Source organism: Meleagris gallopavo, chromosome 16 (genome assembly GCF_000146605.3).
Source record: "Meleagris gallopavo isolate NT-WF06-2002-E0010 breed Aviagen turkey brand Nicholas breeding stock chromosome 16, Turkey_5.1, whole genome shotgun sequence".
In the NCBI taxonomy this organism is placed as follows: Eukaryota; Metazoa; Chordata; class Aves; order Galliformes; family Phasianidae; genus Meleagris; species Meleagris gallopavo.
Window position 1 is genome coordinate 3,519,161 of NC_015026.2, and position 19,499 is coordinate 3,538,659.

A 19,499-nucleotide genomic window follows, 5' to 3' on the forward strand; every position below is an offset into this window, starting at 1 on the left:
CTGCGCCGCTGGGCTCCCGCTGCCGCGGCCCCGCAGAAGGCTGGAGATGGGAAAAGCGAAGAGTTCGACGTGGTGTACAGGTTCCCGGGCATCAGGTACTGCCGCGTGCTGTCCAGGCTGAAGCTGCTGCAGACCGCGACCACGCTGCTGGTGCTGCCGCCCGTCTGCTACCTGCACCTGCAGCAGCAGCTGCCCCAGGCCGTGCTGCTCTACACAGCCGGCATCGCCGTCTTTGCTGCAGCGATGCTGTACGGGATGAGCTACTTTTTCAGACGAATTATCGGGCTGATCTACTTAAGTGAAAGCGGAAGAACTGTCAAAGTGGCCCACTTGACGTTCTGGGGGAGGCGCAACGACATCTGCTGTCCCCTGGAGACGGTGATGACTTTGGATGAGGTTGGGGATGCCAGGGGAGAGCTGCTTCTCCGGTTCAGGCGGTATGACAGCACAGAGATCTTATATTTCACACTTAAATACGGCCAGATTGTGGACAGACAGAAGTTTATGCAAATATTTGGAGAGCTGCAGTGATGCGGCAGCAGATTGCTGGTGATGTCGCTTGTTGCATTGTTCCTTGTGTGGATTCTTGCGTGACGTAATTAGTTTATCAAACTGACATACTTCTATCATTTTCCCATGTGACAGTATGTGTGCTCAGTGTAGAAACAGTAACCAGCAATCCACTGGGTAAGTAAGTGTTGTTGCAGTAGCGTTATGGGGTGAGCAGTGAGCAGGAGTGCTTCTTTTGGATGCAGTCAGAGTGTGCAGTGCTGCAGCCACGGCTGGTACCACACAGGACACAGCCACACAGGCAGCGAGGTGCTGCTGCTGCCCTGCACTGTTTCAGCTCGCACTGGAGGTTAAGGGTAAATGTGACACTCTTTTCAGAGTGAATGCAGTGACTGTCAGAGCATCCTCATTTCAAATTCACCTGTAGCAAGGTTTAGGTTAGCTGGGAAACTTGTTGAAATTAAACTGGTCCCATACAGTCGTATGATAAATAATGCTAGGTGTCAGAGCGATACTAGCCCATGTACTAATGAGCAGTTAGCAATTAATAGTTATTATGCTGAAAAGGCTTCCTGACAATCATAAAAAATCAGTGTTAAGGAAACACTACTTGGACCAACTCTCCTGAGTACACAGGGCTGGTGGCTGTGTGGGTGCAAACAGAACGTGGTATGCAGGGCTGTGTGCTGCTGCACAGCTGATGTCCGGGTGGGTAAAGGCTGGGACAGCCCTACAAGTGCCTTCAGTGCTAATTCATTTCCCATTGAAATAAAGGAAGAACACAACATTCCTCATATGTGGCACTATGAATTACAGGGAGCCCTTTCTCAGTTCAGATTTTAATAATCATTATGTTGAAATTCGGAACTACTTGTCCTTCTCTGCATATATTCATGTTGGGGGGTTGTTTTTAGGTTGTATGTATGCGTGTCATTTAATCACTGCTGTAACACTTGAGTTGCAAAAACAGTAAATATTGCCAAAAAATTATCTGAGACTGTGAAGTCACCAATCTTCTGTTTACCCCACCATAGATTACTGTGTAGCTGTGGTCCAGCTGCTCTGTACTGCCTGATTTGTGTGCTGATTTGGGCTCGCTTTAACATCTACAGCACCCTTGCCAAATACCCACCCACTGCCCTAACCTAAAACAAAGAGAGAAAAGGTAAGACAATTGCAAGCTGTGTTGAATTACAGTTGAGAAGTGTAACAGGTGTAGCTTGTGTTCTGTTGAACTGGTAGAGCTGATGATGGCACACCACCTGTGTGAGTGGAGCTCATCACCTCACCTGTGTCTGTAAAGGGCAGAGGTTGGCTTCTGCTGTTACTGTGATTCCTCCTTTGCCAAAGCCAAAACCTGAGCAGAAATAAGGAGCAGGATTTAAATCTGGGAATGTAACTTGACCACGTCTTAAGATTTTTTTAATTGTCAAAAGCAAATTAAGTCCTTATACTGCTTTTCTAGCTGTTACTTCATTTGATATGAGATTTAGCTTCTGTCATCCTGTGCCCAGCAGGAGCAGGTGAGCATCTGTCAGAGCTTGGCTCTGGTGAAGCCACACTTTGAGTTCAGCTTTGGGCCCCAAACAAGGACATGGAGGCCCAGCAGCATCTCCAGAGAAGGGCAGCAGGGCTGTGAGGTGTGCAATACAAGCCTTAGGAGAAGCAGATAGAGAACTGGGATTGTTGAGCATAGAGGAAAGGAAGCCTGGGGACTTTATTGCTCTCTACAGTTACCTCAAAGGAGGCTTTAGCAAGGCAGGGCTCAGTCTCTTCTCCCAGGTAATAGTGATAGGACGAGGAAATAGCCTCAAGTTTAAGCTGGGTATTACAAAAAGTCTTTCTGCAGAGAGGGTTATGCGAAGCATTGGAGCAGGCTGCCCACTGCATAGCTTAGGTATTGAGAAAACATGTAGTGCTTAGGGATGTGGCTTAGTGGCAGTGCTAGGTTAACAGTTGGGTTTGATGACTTTTGAGATCTTTTCCAACCTGAATGACAGCACATCAACTAACCTTCACCAGCAGTGACATCTGGAGTGTGCTTTTCAGTTTATTCCTCAGGCCTATTGAAATCCATCTCAGTGGATCAGCGGATCAGGTAAGTAAAATGGCTATTGCAATGCAAAGGCAAACCCTGATTTACTGTTTATTCACACTGAATGTCTCCTAATTGGGGTCTTCGTCTAAATTGTGGCTGATAGTGAGTTGTGCAGCAATATCAAAAGGAAAATAAAAGTCTTCCTTGGCTTAAATACTATGGCAGCAGAAAGTCAGTTGACTGAGGTGGTCTGTATACATACAGTATGATTTATGGAGGCATCTCTTCATAGGAATATATTTAATGTGCACTAATGATTCAGTGTAGGCGTGTGCTATGTGTAAAATAAAGAGCCTTGGGGAAGTTCAATTATAAATATTTTATTTAAGAATACTGATTACACGAGATGTCATTCTGTTATGAATTTGTGTACAATTACTAGTTACACCATGAAGTGTACTTAAGTATTGGTTTAAACATTTATTTGGCACTGTCCACAGTATGCTGTAAACAATATTAACTTCATATGCTTCAGCTGCAGTGCTTTCTATGTATTCTCTAACATGATCTCATCGGCATGTTGTACACAATTATACAGTTACTGAGTGTTAGTAAAAATTATAAAAACATCTAGAGTATTCATCATAAAAGTGAGGATGTGGTAAGACTTCAAATTACTGGACCTTTGCTTCTGTAAAAGTACAAGACTTGCTAGGACACTAAAACTACTGCACTGATATGTCAAACTACCTAATTCCCAGAATGCAGTCAAATGCAGTTCTCAGAAAGTTTGACTTTCCTCTTGGTGATAAAACTCTTATGAGGACAGTGATGACAATGAGGCTTTGTTGAACACCAGTCCACCAGACCCTTCTCCAGATTTCAACAACCTCTGTTTCAAAAACCTGACCAGCTGGTACCAGAATTCTGGGTTCTGCAGAGAGGTTTATAGAAATCCCATTCTTTTTAAGCTAACAGAAGTGAGTTTTCTTGAGTTGTCCAATACCAGAACTCAATAAATAAAATGGGAAAACCACGATTAAAAGGTAGCAAGGTAAGAAACCTTTCACAGTTTGGTAGCTCTTTTAAGCATGTATAAATGCTTTAACTGCTCTGTCTTTACTATATAATTAAAGACTTGCTAATAGGGCGACTTTAGTGTCAAATGTGGTCCCTCTTTTTTGGTGCATTAACATAAAAAAAGTTCAACCCAGTAAGGAAAAGCCAGGTGCCTGCTAGCCAAGAAAACAAACTGAAAAAGGTACCAGAACTAATTCAGGTTAGCCTGAAGCAAATAGCAAAGAGTTCACAGTAAAGAGATGTCCAGAACAACTACAACACAACAAAGTGTTGACATTTTTTTGATTCTGTGGCTTCCCAGAAGACCTCTGTAAACTATTAGCACAGAAATACGTTGCGTTACAATGTGCAGTTGGGACTACTCACTGCTACTGTGACTCTACACAGTAGTGGCTCTCGTGTCACACAGTCAAGCAATTCTGCTGTAGTTTTACAAGATAGTCAAGTAGTAACGTAGAACTTGCAATAGCTAAAATTAATGGCTGTTATGGTGCATTTTGGGCAAATGGGAAAATATTCCTAACTGTAAGATCACTGACAGAGGTGGAAATGATGTGCTTTGCACGATTCTCTAAGCTTTGTCAAATTAGAAACATTTCAGTATAGCTTTTTCTGTACAGCTCTGATTGTAAGAGAAGGCAAAATTTTAAACCTCCAGGGCAAGGACAGAGTGCTTCTGTTCTGCTCAGCCCCACACTCGTTGCTGTGCATTACACCTCAAGCAGTACCTGTAGGCTAACGGCTGAGTAGCGCAGTGCTGCGATTCACGTGGTATGGCAGACCAGTGTTTAGGGGAATAAAGCTGGCAATTCGCCTGTAAAATATTGTACTTGGCAGTGGTGGAAAGCAAAGCTTTCCTTGAAATGCCTTTTATTCTGTCTGCCATCAGAGAATGGCTCTTTCATAGCAGGGACTTGTTTGTGCATTTAAGTGTTAGGCTGTACTTGTGGCTGCTTCTGGACACAAGTAAAACTGCTGGGATTATCTGTGAAGATGGGCTGTACCAGGTCCTACTGAGACAAATCAAGCAGTCAGGGCCATAGGTGGAGGGAGGGCTCTGCAGTTTGCACGGCCCAAAGATGGAGGGCCACAGCCTCTACAGGCGCAGCGTCGGAGCGCTGCAGGTACCTGCTGGGGAGCAGTACCAGTGCTCTGCCTGTGCTGTTTTGCACGGAGCAGCTTGCCTTGGGCAGGATTACAGACAGAACACAAACCTCAGTTTATGACTTTACACTTATCTTGTAAGTGGAGAAGACATGAATTAATGCAAACTACTTTCATAATCAGTTAGTTGTTCCATGTGAGAGAACTGCTTTTTACTTGAAGTTTGCCAAGATGTCACTGAAAATGTTCAGAAAGAGGTGTGCGTGGTGGTCCTTGAAGATCAGTGTTGGACGAAAACGGATCGATCTGTCACCACAGCCTCCCAGCACAACACCTGCGAGGAGAAGAGCTCCTTCAGTCATCACTGCCCAACATCCAGTAAATGCAGGTCGTACCTCACTGAGGAGGGTCAGTAAAAGCTTCCCCCCACTCTCTGCTAGTCCTACAGACACAAAGCACATCAGCAGTAGTGCGGAGGCCTCAGGCTTCACTGCAACTCAAAAGAACACTCAGAGGCCATTCTGCGAAACACTTGAGATGTTGGAAAAGCTCCCTGCAGCACAGTGCTCAGAACCACCACTCGAAAGCTGCAGTACTCTATGGGTTAAGTGCCTCCATCATGGACCTAACAGGCTTCTTTACACTTTTGTTTTTAAACAACTTCGTTTTTAATGACAAAAATGTTAAATATCTCAGTGCTGGCAGTGCTGCACTACTTTAAGTACAAGGTTTTTTTTTTTTAAAGGGTGTGGACCATGAAAATCTGTACTGTTGAGCTGAGCTTACCTTGCCACTAAGCATAGCCTTGGTGCACCATGAAGCAAATGCCTTACCCTTTTCTCCATGCTGGCTTTCAAAAACAAAACATACCAATGTCTTAACGGTGGCTAGATGTACTGTATGTACTTCTTTCAAGATATGTGAGCAACAGCAAAAACAGCTGCAAACCGAGGGCCCACAGTTAAATGCAAAGACAGGCTTCAGATCATGAGGTTCCTCTCCTAAAACCTGGGCTTGCCTACAGCTGGGTGAAGTTCTGCACTAGCAGAGGCATGTAGTTGTACATCCGTGCCTCCTTTATGCAACTCAATGTATATTTTGTTCTGAGGTATTCCACAAAATTCCTAGTTCTTCCTGAGTTTTCCTGTGTGACAGTTATGTTAACATAAATATTCCTGATGTGTTTCTAGAAGTAAGCCATGCCTGGATCCCCCTTGGTTCACAGCTGAGGAATATTCAAGTGAGGTTATAAAAACAATGCTCTGCATAGGTCTCTCTAAGTAGCATCAGACCTAAAGAGGCAGTAACTGTGCATGTACGTGCAACTGACTGGTTCAGACAAACGTTTAAGGAGATACGTCTACTCCCAGAGAAGCCTTCATAGAGTTTGTTTGTAATTCACTTTTGTCCTGGATATTTTAGTATGCATGCACCAGATAAAAGAAAAAATTCAAAGCATTACACGTATCCTGCTGTTTGTCATTTGAAACTTCATCCACGCATAAACTTCCTTACCTTTGTTTCTCGCTATTGTAATTAACTTGTTTCTAGTTGCATCATTTGGAGTGTCAAACGAACAGAACGTTCCTCTTCCTCTCACTCTGCTGATAAGATGGGGGTAGCGAGCCTGCAGAGAGTGGGAAGGATGTATGCAGGGCAGCTGCTGTCACTGAGGGCATCTGCTGGCAAGCTCTGCCAAGCATTCTGCAGCACAGAAAACCTGCTGCCTCCTGTTCTGGTGGACTGGAGCTTGCAAACAATCAGGGTATCTCACGTATCCACTCCCTGATCAGTGTCCCACAAACAGTGGAAGAGATGAAGTCCCACCTCCTTCAGAACTCCTTCCACACAATTTCATATGGTGTGGAATATCCCCTCATTCTGTTCCCTCCCAGCTCCTCCAGCTCTTTGCTGAGAATGGCCTCAGCTCTGTACAACACTGCTTAGCAGCAGCTGTAAATATTGGTGTCTTTTTAACATTGTATTTCTCCTAGAACCAAAAACATAGCATCACAGCCTCACATATTCTGGAGGTCACCTTTCATTTTGGATTAAGCTATATAAAAACTACATTCTTAAGTCATTAAAGGAAAGTTTACTTGAGTTCAAAACAGGACATGTTCATTCATGCTTACACTGAAGCCCCTGAACCACTAAGTTACCATCAGAGTGTGCTGCCCAACTGGAGTTCCTCAGTCCACGTATTTGAAACTGGATGAGGTCAGACCCTAACTGATCACTGAATTTCTCCTTCTTATCTGTAGTAACCCTTAAAAATGCTTACCTGTAAATCCAGTAGGCCAGTCAGTAGTGCTTTTCCTGCGTGGGCTGCGTTGTTTATAAGGTCTTCTCTTTTAATAACCCTAATGACTTCAGCAAGCAGAAGGTTCTTGGATGGATCTCCAAGCCAGGTGTTAAAAATCCGATAGGGCTTGGGAAAGAGTGGAAAGAGAGTTGTGCAACAAGTTAACAGGCAAGTCACTATAATAGAGCAAGCAAACCAGCACATTGATCACGTATGGTACATGAAAATGCATGCACTAATCTCATTAAGTCCCCTAAGCTGCCTGCTTGGCATAAAGAGCGAGCTACTATTTTATGCCATGAATTAAGCATGTTCTGTTTTGCTGCTCTGTCATGTCACAGAAACAAGGCTACAGATTATGCTGACATCAGTGCTGTCTGTATGGGTTTGGTGTTCAAGCTTTACCTTCTCCCTTTTGTTTAGTTTTTTTTCCATTTCATTTTCATTTAAAGTGGTATTTCTATGAAGAATAAGTCTGGATAAGAGTTCACACTGCTTGCATACAAGCTCTGAAAATGCCAAGTCATGCAGAAAAAGGTGCAGGTTTGTGGTGCCTTTTGTACTGAAGAGCAGTTCATTAGTCTGAACCCAGTTCTCTACTCTCTCCCATCAGTGATTTGAGAGACTGGCAGCAATCGGACTAACAGAGTGAAAGTAAAGATGTCTCCTATAAGCACAAAGCAAGTGTCTCTGGGACAACAGCTCCATCTAGCTGAACCTGCAGCACCAATGAAAGCTTGCCTCTTCCACAGACATGTCAGGTGCTCATAAAGGACCTTGCCAATTAGCACAGAGTTTCGTTGGAAGTCTTACAGCATTTGGCCTGAACTCCTCTTTGTGGAAAAATCCTCCGGTCATCATCTTCTTACTAAATGTTACCACATCAGCTGGATCATCCAGGCCCCAGTGCTCGTGTGCCCAGAATTTTCCAGTGCAGCCACCTCCTGTCTGCACCTCATCCACCAAGAACGCACAGCCATGCTGCAGAGATTTAAGTGAAAAGCACAGAACAGGAGTCAGCATTTCCAAAACAAAAATACCTCCCTCAATTAATAGATACATACAAGCCAATTACATTATGTTTCTCCTTCCTCTGCCTTCACTGCTTCAAATCTCTTGTCTTCAACCCAAAACCAGTGTTGCCATATTTCCTAACCAGACTTTCAACTCACTGTGCATTGGATTTCACAATTATTCACCTATTCTCTTCTCTGTGAGCACACAAAAGCTTCTCCCATAGATGTCTGGGGGGAACAAAAAGCATGAAGTAGGTCTTACTGAATTACTGCTTCTAAATACATAACTGCCGTGTTCCAGTTACCAAGGCATCTATCTTTGTCCTTGTTTTCTTGGAACATCTGTACTTATCCGTGGATTTGATTTGTTTTTAACTTCAACAAGAGTAGAAACACAAGTATGCCAGCCAAAAATTACCCAAACCACCTGTTCTAAAGTTGATTAAATCCCTCAACAATTGAGGAGTCCACCAACTGTGTGCCCAGTGTAAGAGACAAGGCTGTGCAGACCACAGCAGTTGTTTGTACGGATACATGTATGTAACTAGCCCAGCTGCTAATGAAGAGGCTTGTGACGTTCCAGGGAGAGGAAGACCCCTGGAGACGGGAACAAATGATGCACGTTTAGCTACTGCTGTGTGAGCAGTGAAACACTTGATTACCTTTCTGGCAATATCTCGTAGCTTCCGAAAGAAGTCATCTGAGGCATGGTTGTCTCCACCCTCTGACTGTATTGGTTCTATAATGATTCCAGCCACAATCTTCTTCTTTTTCCTGTACTTGACAATCAGATCTTCCACCTGCAAATCAATTCATGTTACCTTTTCTTCTCATGACCTTCTCATATTTCTTCCCAGAAAGATTAAAAGCTCAGCACCAGCACTTCAACATTTCATAGCCATTCCTGGCTATAAAGGTGGCAGGAACCACAAGAAATCTATAAGTATCTGGGATTTAACTGCCTTCTTGTTTGGAATTTTTGGTGAAGTTCAAACCACAATCTGAACCAAACTGTAAGCAAGTTGTATAATTCTCCACAGTGTAAAAAGTACAGCAAATTTCAGCTGAAAGTATCATTGAAACCACTGCAGTTTGCTGTGCTGCTGCTGTCATTCCATCTCAGATTTAAAAAATATAGCACAGAACAAATCTCATCTGATGTATGAATGAAGGCAATCTTCTAAATTTGCATTTTTTATTCACTTCTCATGCTTTTAAGTTTATCTGATGAAGCACTGCAGAAATTCTGTTGCTGGTAAGTGGCTTACGGAGGAGTTTTAATTAACCTTGTAGAGCCAGTCATTAGGATTATTGGTGTCACTTGTACTTGAAATATCCCTTCACAGCTTCCAGGGCCCACAGCCTATGTAGGCTGTATAAAGCAGTTCTTTCCCAAGAGTGCCAGTAAGCAACTTCAAAGACTTTCAAGAGAGCATTCAGCTTTCCTTTTTTTTCCTTTTTTTCTTTTTAATAATGGCTGAAGTTTGTGGATTGATTTTTCACATCCCACTTCCCCCCCTCAAATAAGCTACTGTCACAGGGCAGCAATTTGCTATGCTTTCAGTTTCCCCTGAAGTTCTGCAGGTTTAAATGAGCAGCCCCTTCAGCCCAGCTCTGCGCAGCCATCCACGCAGCGCTGCTGTGCTCTGTGCAGCACTCAGCCCACTCCTTGGCAGTCACTTCTAATCAGTGTCCCAGATCAAACCTGTTCCACATGGCACATCGTGCTTCGCTCTCCGCAGCAGTCTCTCAAAAAGAACGCCTTGCAAACGGCAGATCCTGGATGCCAGGAAGCCCAACAAGGAATCCCATCTTTTGGGTGCATGGAGGCAGTTTGCCTCCCTGCAGCTCTATTCGGCTCACCTTCCTTTCCTCCCGTGCTAGGCAAGGCACGGAATGTGCCTGCTTCTTCCCTGCAGCTGTCAGAGGATCATTTTTCTTTTAAATGTCTTTATGCACAAAGACTAACACAGAAAAGCTGAAAAAACTGAAATACTGGTACAGATCTTCTGTGCAAAGAGTTACACACACCGAGCTCTCTGTTAGCTCACATCTCTTTGCAAAATCTGGCAGACCAGTTCATCAGGACATAACGAGCTGCTTCTGCACCTGAACTTTCGCTTTGGTACAATGTAATGATAGCAGACTGGCTGCTCTTCTACAAAGCAGGGCCAAACTGCTAACTGTAAACAACAGTGAATGCTGTTTTAATCACATGCTGTTCCAATCCCTGAAAACATTCCTTCAGTGAAAAGCAACTAAACCTACTAACACCATTCATCATTTCCAAACAAAATTAACAGAAAGCTGCCAGTGAATTTGTTACCTCCTCTAAACAACGGGCTTCTTCCTGTTGATTCTCTTTCACAAAGTCTTCCAGAGGGTACTTTAGTCTTGGAAATGGAGCAATAGGCCAGTCCAGTGAGGGGATGTCCAGTTTGTGAATTGCTTTAGAGTGAGTTGTAGCTAAGCAACCTAAGCCCAAAATAACAAGAATTACAGAGATATCTGACAAGGAACTGTACAGGAAAAAAGCTACAAGAGGTGAAAAATTGTCTGACGTCAGGACTTTCTGAATTGCTCCATGTTTTCCTTTCCTGAAATACTGAGTAATAGGATTTATTCAAGGCAGAGTGCTGTAGCCTCTAAGCATCCATTTCCATATGCACTGTTCCAGAAGGACAGGAGAACCTCTGTCACTGAACAGCAGTGCTGGATAGATGGGTTCCACTCAGCCATGGAGCTCTGAATTACAGTCCTAATGAGTATCTAACAAGTTTGTGGCTGGGACCAAGCTGATATAAAACGTTGACCTGAGTATCATCACATTTGGAGTTGTGGCAATTTCACCCCAGGAGCTAGATTGCTAGTACATGCAGGAAACCCTGGATTCAAAAAGAAGGGATCTTCATATTCAGAAGATCTGAGATTAAATCCCACTGCCACTCGAGGATAGTTTCAGTACTGGAGGGGCTTATAAGGCTCATAGGTCTGCATCTACTCTGCTGGCACTGCTTGTCTCAGAGCAGCCGCAGTCTGCAGCAGGATGGCAGCTCACTGCGGGGCTGGGGAGGAGGCACAGGGCAGAGCAGGCAGTTCTTACCGAAGGTCCTTCCGTGGAAGCCACCCATGAAGGAGAGCATGGCATAGTCGGGGCAGCCGGGGGGCTGGAAGCAAAGCACAGAGGTCAGCACGGTACCAGAGCTCAGCTGCTGCCCCACACCCTGCCTAGAGCCTTCCCTCCCCAGGCAGCAGCCACCAAAGATGGTTACATTGGCACATTTAAGAAGCACAGAATCACAGAATCGTAGGGGTTGAAAGGGACCTCCAGAGATCATCGAGTCCAATCCCCCCTGCCAAAGCAGGTTCCCTACACCAGGTCGCAAAAGCACGTGTCATCCCCTGAGAGCTGCCTGAACTCCTACGTTATATCACAGCATTAATGAATATTTGGCAATTTATACTGATAATACTATTGCTTTACAACAGCAGAACATTCAGTGCAATCAGCCCTTTCTGGTACAAACAACTACTTGTGCACCGTGTACCCATGTGTGGGGGTGGTGAGGCCCCTGAGCAGAGGTGGGACTGCCCTGGCTGCAGGCCTGAGAGCTGAGCCCCGCAGTGCTGCTGGGGAGCAGGTTTCAGAATGGGCAAAAGAGGCTGTGGTGAGGTTAAAGTGACCCAGAGCAGATCACACTGCACAGCCCTGAAGGAAGCTGCAGCCTGTGGAAAACCCACGCCACAGCAGTTTTATCTTGAGGGACTGCAGCCTAAGGAGAACCTGCACAGGGCAGGGGAAATGTGCGAGGAGAAAGGAATGGCTGACAGGAAGGGTTAAGGTCTGACCACTGAGCCTGCTAAAGGGATGGTGGGGCCACGGGCAGCCCACCACAGCGGATTCCCTAAGGGCTGATGAGCAACTTCTTTGTATGCTACAGACTGCCTTGATAGGAGGCAGAGATACCAAAGCAGTGAGTGAGAGCTGCCTCCTACGTGTATGTCTGACTGTCTGCACTTGGAGCACGCTCAGATCAGCACACAGCTTTCATGTGCTGCACCATGAATGAAAAAGGAACCATGAGGAAAAACATGCAACTGTATACTGTCTGCAATTCAGAAGAAGGAGGTATTTAAGCTAACCCCCAGTACAAATTACCTTTCCTGTTTCCCTTTTACCCTAGGAACAAAAGGCTTATTACCACTTACATACTCTTTAGACCTTTAATCTCAGCTATGTGCTCAAGGATCCAACATTCGTAACCCCTCAGAGAAAGGCATAAGTTAGTCTGAAAATTTCCCACCCTCAAACTGTAAAGAAAACTCAATTAGCTCAAATGTGAATCTCCATTTTTAGAAAGCTAAACCTGGCCAAAAGGTGACAGTCAGTTCCACAAGTCTTTGGGCATCAGAAAATTCCTTTTCCTTCAGGCTGTTAGGTGCCATTCTTTCATTAGTATGGGCACTGTGAGCAACACCAGAGAACTTTAATTCCAAAGACAAGCAAAAAACCCAAACCCTCCTCCATTTGTAAAGCTAAATGAAGTCAGTAATCTCATGCAAATGAACTGCAGTGCTTTTCACTAGAGAGGTGACAACCATGGGGCTGAGACCAGCAGGTTACATGTATCTCAAAGAAGAGATTAAATTTGCAGTTTTCTGCTATTGTTGCAAGTTAAGATTTGTGCCTGGCATGAGCAAGACCAGCTCAGCTGAAAGCTGAGTAGGACTTCAGAGGTTTTTCTGTTATATCTCTGTTTCCTCATCCCACCTGTATACAGTTGAGTTTTAACTACCCTCCTGATTAGTTTTAAGCCATAAGATCACAGCTTCTCGAAAAATGAGAAGGACAGTCAATATTACTTGCAAAAATGTGCATGTATTAATAATCCCTATGGGCCCATCCATCACCTAATTCTCTTTCTTGCAAATGGTATTTCATGAAAAAAGGAAGATCTTCCCAAGATTCACTGTGTGGACAGATGCAGAAGAATACTAGCAGCAAGTCTTGGTATTTGTTGGAAGCAGTTTGTCTTTCCCCATTTTCTAAGTTTACAAAACTGTGATTCCACTTCAGAGACAGGAAAACTAATTTTTCCTCCCAGTCTTCCCTTAGAAACCCAAGCCAGTGTTACATCTGTATGGTAAAAAAGCCCACAACGTTACCTGGTTAATCATGCATGATTCCAGTTCCTCTTTTGTGACATTATTACGGCCCCTCTCCTTGTTCTGCAAATAAACAAAACAAAAACAAACAGCTACCAACAGTTTTCCTTTAGTTGTAATCAATGAATTTGTACCCGAGCTACAAGTTACTAATTCTGTTATTCCAAACTAGAGGCAGTGAAGACTGTGGTTCCTATGACTGCAATGTGCATTTTGTAAGACAAACTATTTTAGGTAATTGTCAGCTTAAGATGTTGGCCCTAATAATATACAAATAGGCAAAGCCAGTCTGTCCACTCACTCCTACACATTAGGAGAAAGATGACTGCTGTTGGAGAGGCCGTTCCCAAGGAATACGTGACCTTCCTGGAGTTTTAGGTTAAACCATTTCTGGAAGAAGAAACAGCTGATCATGTGGTGAACAAAGAATAAGCACTAATACCACATACATTTTCTTTCTTTCCTTTACTTCTTAATTTCTGAAATTGTACCAGTAGAAATTGAAAGCTCAGATGAAGGCTTTTTAATAAAGAACCTATATGAAGGTGAATATAAATAACATCACGCCCACAGAGCCTCTGACCCTTACTTTGATTTGTAACAGCAGTTATGTTACTGAATAAATACAGATTTCTACATTCAAAACTACAAAACAAAAACACTTAATATTTTACTCACTCTGTACCACATAAATATTAACTTAAATGCATTTTCATTTGAGCAGGATCCACAAGCCATGGTCATCACCTGTGGCAGACCCTTGGGAGCCACCTGTCAATAAAAAGGGAAAATCACTTCAAAATACTGAGCTCAACTATAGTGGAAATTGAATGTAATGCAATTAGTTTCAATATAATGGGAAACCAGCCATGCCTGGGATGAGGAAAGCTGACTCTTACTGCAGCTGAAGAGGCTCAACACACTCCACTTACGCTACCTCCTATGAAAGCACAGTGAACAGAAGTAAATGAAAATGCATTCTGTCATCAATTCTTGAATCCACATTGAAAGCAGCAATATCTGTGCTGAGAGCAGGCACACCACCCTCTCACACTGAAGCCTGGGGAAAAAGGTTCCATTTTCTCACTTGCTGGTTCTGGTCTCTTGAAAGAGCTTCCCTCCAGCAGGCGGACAAACTGCTCACCCACGGTGCTCCCTACGAAGACCCCACATCTCCCCTTGATGTACCCATGTCCCTAAATACAGAATGCAGTAACTCATCACAGCCATCTCAGACTTACTGACAACAAAGATTCCTTCAGTCTTTCTGAAAAGTTCTCCGGAGGTAAAATCCCTAGGGCAGGTCTGTTGATAAAAGTGCTCTGCAAAAACAAAGGAAGAGAAATTGTTAGCTTTCAGTATTATGTGAAAAATATCGTGTTGATATGGAGGCAGTTACATTTCTTTCTTATCACAAATAACAGCTAGAAATTTGTACTTTTATGTTTACCAGGCAGCAGTGGGCAGTGCAGCAAGGAGATCGGCGAGAAGCTACCTTGCATGCTATCCGCCCAATAGTCAGAGGCATGCATTAAATCAAGCTCAGGAACATGGATTGTGACATATCCAGACAAGCTGGTGAAGATGCTTTTCAACTATATTCTGCTTTCATGAAGCCTGTCGATTTGCACTGGAAACATTCCAGTTAAATATTTCTTGTTCTGGTGCTTTTCATTTTCACAGCCACCCTTCCCACTGCCTTACCCTGAATTTTAGGTACATTCTTTATTGTGCACTACAATAGAAGATTTCTAGCTCGTCAGCATCATCATTTTCTCACCTCTTCTTTTCTCCTTTCCATTTCCTGATTAAGGTCTGACCTAAATCAGGTGCTACTACTGCTGAAATAGTCCTATAATAGCGCTGTCCCAGCAGAGCCTTGCAGAGCAGGGCCCAGCCCCACGGGCAGGTGGCTTTGGGAGAGCTCCAAGGAGGAGACCCCACAGCCTCTGGGCAGCCTGTGCCAGGGCTCCGGCACCGCACAGCACAGCAGTGCTGCCTGACGGGCAGAGGGAACTGCTGTGCTCCGGGTTGTGCCCACTGCCTCTGCTCCTGGCACTGGGCAGTGCTGCAAGGAGCCTGGCTGTGTCCTCTTTGCACCTCCCTTTGGGTATTTATGGACATGGATGAGATCCCTCTGAGCCTTCTGCTGAACAGCCCCAGTACACGTAGAACATTTCAGCAGAACTCTGAGATAACTAAAAGTCACATGAGGTATAACAAAGTGTGAGCTAGGACTCAGTAATTCATACAAGTGTACTACTTCTAAACCACTATTTGCTTCAACAGACTTAAGCTTAAAAAAAAAAAAAAAAATCTAAGTAATGCCTTTACTAGCAGATAACCACAAAGTTTTTGTTTAGTACATATGAGAACTCTTACTTGACTTTTTACATCAATTTAGAAGGCAATTCTCATATAAAATTAATAGATATGAGACCATAAATCTGTCATGAATTTGATTATGGGTTGTCACAGTCAATTGACAACATTTGCCATTAAGCAGAAAAGTCAATTTCTCTTTTGTTATCAATGAGATGCTCAGTACCAAGAGAAACATAACATTGATATCAAGCTGCTATGGTCTCAAATGAATGGATGCATATTTTGTTCTTTATAGCCAGCTATAAAGAGGGTACACAGAGCATTACAGATAAACAAAAAAACATCTCTCCAAGAAAACACCAATCCTGTTGTTAACTATAATCAAGGGCTCTCCATTGATGCGTGTTACTCAAAAAACAATAAGGCTGTTTTTTGAGTACTAAGGTTGGCACTGCAGTCAGACCCCAGTGTCTGCAGTGAGGTTCCCCCAAGTTCTGCCCTTCCAGCTCTCCGGCCTCAGTGTCACAAAACTGCCTGCAGAAATGACATTCTGCCTGTGCTGGGCTCAGAGCGAAGGCTGCCAGGAATGGGCAGCGCAGTCAGAGACAGACTGCCTTAGTGCCACCTTCTGCCCTTGATCAAACTGATGGAGGTTTCAGAAACCAGAACAGGGTACCCATGTTTTTGATGCAGGAGAGATGGGCCTGATATTAAGGCTGGCAGCCTTTTCCAGCTCAAAGATTAGCAACTGCCACCACACAACTTGGTTTTTGTTTTGTTTAAAATCTGACTTTGCCTACTACTGCATTAAACAAGGCATTGCCATCTCCAGAAGTAATTCCATGACTTAATGTTAAGTAGAAATACTAGTGCTTCCACGTATCCAGATCTGCCTTCAGTAACTCTAGAATTTCTAGCCTTGTCGGCAGACTTATTTTATTTTTATACTGAAATACTGTGTTTCTGGGAAAGGCAGAGTTCCTCTCATCCTGAAGGACTGAGAACTATTAGCAGCTCAGCTCAGGGAACCCGAACACCTGCACTACTCTCACCTGTTGGCCTCAGCTTTGCTCTCCTGGACATGTAGGACTTCATGTAGGCAGCACAGCCAGGGGATCTGCTGGTGTGCAGCCAAAGGCCGTGCAGCTCAGGTCTGCCTGGCTGCATTCTGCTTCTCAGTTAAATCACAACTCTGTGCATCTCTGTATCGTGTACATAACTTGTGGTGTTTAAAAGTAAAGGGGTAAAATTAATACGAACAAACAAACCCACAAAGTGATTATGGAACTCCTGTCCAAGAAATGAAAACATGAAGCCTGAATTAGAATGCAGCTTTTTTTCCAAATACTATCAGCACAGTGTTGAGGAAATAAGAAGGTATTTAATTTAAGAAGCAGTTATTTGGCTTTGAAATCATCCTGTTGCTGAACTCTTCAGTTTTCAAGCACATGCCAGAGGTTTAATCAACTTCATGTTTAGGAGATGAGAACCAAGTACTGAAACTCCCCTACAAAAAAAAAACAACACAGAAAACCAAACAAAAACAAACCAAAAAGAAGCAAAAAAACCTAGAATACAACAGTAACAAACAAAGAGCATTCCAGATATAAAGCACCATTTTCATATACAGAATACTACACTCTGAAGGACTTGTGCTTGATTTCAGCCTCAAAAGCTTCAGTCAAGAACTAAAACAAATAATTGGAAACTCTGTGAAGTGTGGTTTAAATTGGCTGCAAACATCCCAAGTGCTTGCACTGACAAATGTTTCCTTATTGTAAAGCTTTACATACTTTCTGATGTCTTCTTAAACACAACCAAGCTATTTTCATCTAATAGAAATAGGAAAAGCAGATCTTACCATACTTTCAAATTGAGTCATTACGTGTTCATTATCAGCCTAAGACAAATTGGAGAAGACTGCCACAAGGAGGGAGAGAATGCCTTCAAGTATGTTGGAATTCACTTACCAGGTTCTGTGGCTGCTGGAGAAGCTTTATCAGAGATGGATGGCTGTAACCTAATTAAAAAGAGAAAGAAAAGTTGTATCTGGTTTATGTAAACTAATGTGGAGAGTGACTCAGAATAACTTTATTCAGACTTACCTCAAATTCTGTTTAACGTGTGTATGCTTCAACTATCAACGATACGACTTCTTTTAAATAGGACAGTTCTCCTCTTCATTACAAATTTAGTGTCAGGCAACAGCACAGTGCATTTTAGTACATACAGTTACAAACCCAGCACAAAAAGAGATGAACATAACACTGAGCTTCCGGCAGTTGAACATCACAGTTTCTATCACATGGCCTTTCTATGCAAGATGCTGTCAAACTAGTTGGGAAGTGCACGCACTGCACTGCACGCTCTTTCCTGACCAGCTTTCTTATCTCCCTGTTTTCCTAACACACTTTTTGTTGGACAAAGATGCAACAGCTTGTCCTTTTTACCTATAAAAGTTAAAATATTAAGGAAGCTTCAGATTTAACAAGACAAAAGAGCTTAATTTATACTCATTGATGTTACATGAGATCGCTTGCTTACAGGTAAACCAACAGACCTGATGTAGAAAAAGTATTCAGCACTGAAAACTGTGTTTTAAACGTCTCTCTCTGAAACGTCAACGCCAGAGACTTAACATAATCTTTTACACTCTCTTGCAGAAACAGCTGGAAACCTCATCTTCCCTACTGCTCAAGAAGGCAGCCTGCTCTAATGTTATTACAAAAGCAAATCATGCCCCTGATTTCCCCATTCTAGTTGAATGACAACAGCCTTTATTATCCTGCCTGAGCAGCAGAGCATTCGGCTACCGCCTTAACAAATCAATTATAAATTCCATCTTGAATATTTTAGTTCAAAACAAGGGAATATCCAGACTGCTTTTTAGCTGCACATCATTCTGCAAGGTATCTGTTAAAATTATTATGAAGATGATACAAGTGGCTATTTGGACACAGGCAACTAAACCTGCATTGCATCAGCTGCCATGGGACAGACGGACACGGCCGAGGGCTGCGGCACTGAGAGCTGGAGCTGTGGCTGCAGCCCTGGGCACCTTGGAGAGCACAGCTTAGGAAATCTCAAATTACCCCTGTTATAAAACAACCACCAGTGCCTAGGAAGCTTAACCATTAACTCTGATACTGCTTGTAAAAACGTGTGGTTCTGCTACTGGTGCTAAGTTAGCATGAAGAATGCAGAGACCTTTGTATCTTTTGTTATGTAACACAAATCCAAGGTTTCCCATCTTCTTCCATCCCCACAAGATGACGCCTTCCTTTCCCTTCACTCTGTGCCCTGCAGCTCTGTCTACCTCCTCCAGCATTCTCTGTCCTCAGCACATCCTTGCCAAGGCACAGTAAGAAAGAATCCTTAAACCCTGCCTTTCTGAAGGAGCAGGAGCAGAAAGGTGCTGACCTGCTGTGTGGGTTTATATTAATAAATCTAACGCTGGAAAGATCGGAACGGTTAATTATTATGTAACTACTGCAGACAAAAGTCAGACTGCTCCTGGGCTAAGACAGCAGACAGGACCTTGTTTCATTGCCAAGGGCAGCACAATGGTTTATAGCTCTATGAATCCACTCTCCAGCACCTTCCAATCGGCAGTGACAGAGCTGGCTCTAAGAGAAGGGCACCTGCTCCATCACTGTGCCTGTCTGTCTCCATCAGCACAGCAGAAAAGAACTCATCCTCCAGGCTCACGGATGTGCCTGTTTGCAATGGGATCAGAACTGCTGAAAGAAAGAGATGGAGAAAGCCCTAAGAAATGAACCCCAGGCTGCTGCCGGCAACACCAAACTGCACCTCTGTGAATCTCCAAGAACAAGAACAGGCGGCCTCACATCAATAAAAAAAAGATTACTCCATTTGGTACTGCAGGTGGTGTGCAAGTAAACGTGTCAATAGAACCCCTCCAGGCATTTGGCTTCAGGGGGTTTCTAACTCTATT

The 19,499-nt window shown here is 43.6% G+C and overlaps 2 protein-coding genes across 2 annotated transcripts; one reads left to right on the forward strand and one right to left on the reverse strand.

The window, feature by feature from the left end:
- Nucleotides 1-1,505, forward strand: TMEM186 (transmembrane protein 186; the record flags this gene model as incomplete). Its single annotated transcript, XM_003210736.4, has 1 exon — nucleotides 1-1,505. A coding segment is annotated over one exon (531 nt), but the record flags the coding sequence as incomplete, so codon positions are not given.
- A 2,739-nt stretch (nucleotides 1,506-4,244) lies between these two features.
- Nucleotides 4,245-17,641, reverse strand: ABAT (4-aminobutyrate aminotransferase). Its single transcript, XM_019620702.2, has 11 exons — nucleotides 17,515-17,641; nucleotides 14,461-14,541; nucleotides 13,898-13,990; nucleotides 13,220-13,282; nucleotides 11,157-11,220; nucleotides 10,380-10,528; nucleotides 8,716-8,853; nucleotides 7,851-8,018; nucleotides 7,017-7,163; nucleotides 6,248-6,359; nucleotides 4,245-5,066 (listed from the first exon to the last, which is right to left on the reverse strand). Exons 3-11 carry the CDS (start codon nucleotides 13,961-13,963, stop codon nucleotides 4,945-4,947), a joined length of 1,029 nt encoding a protein of 342 aa, XP_019476247.1. The 5' UTR covers nucleotides 13,964-13,990; nucleotides 14,461-14,541; nucleotides 17,515-17,641; the 3' UTR covers nucleotides 4,245-4,944.
- Between the last annotated feature and the right edge of the window lie 1,858 nt (nucleotides 17,642-19,499).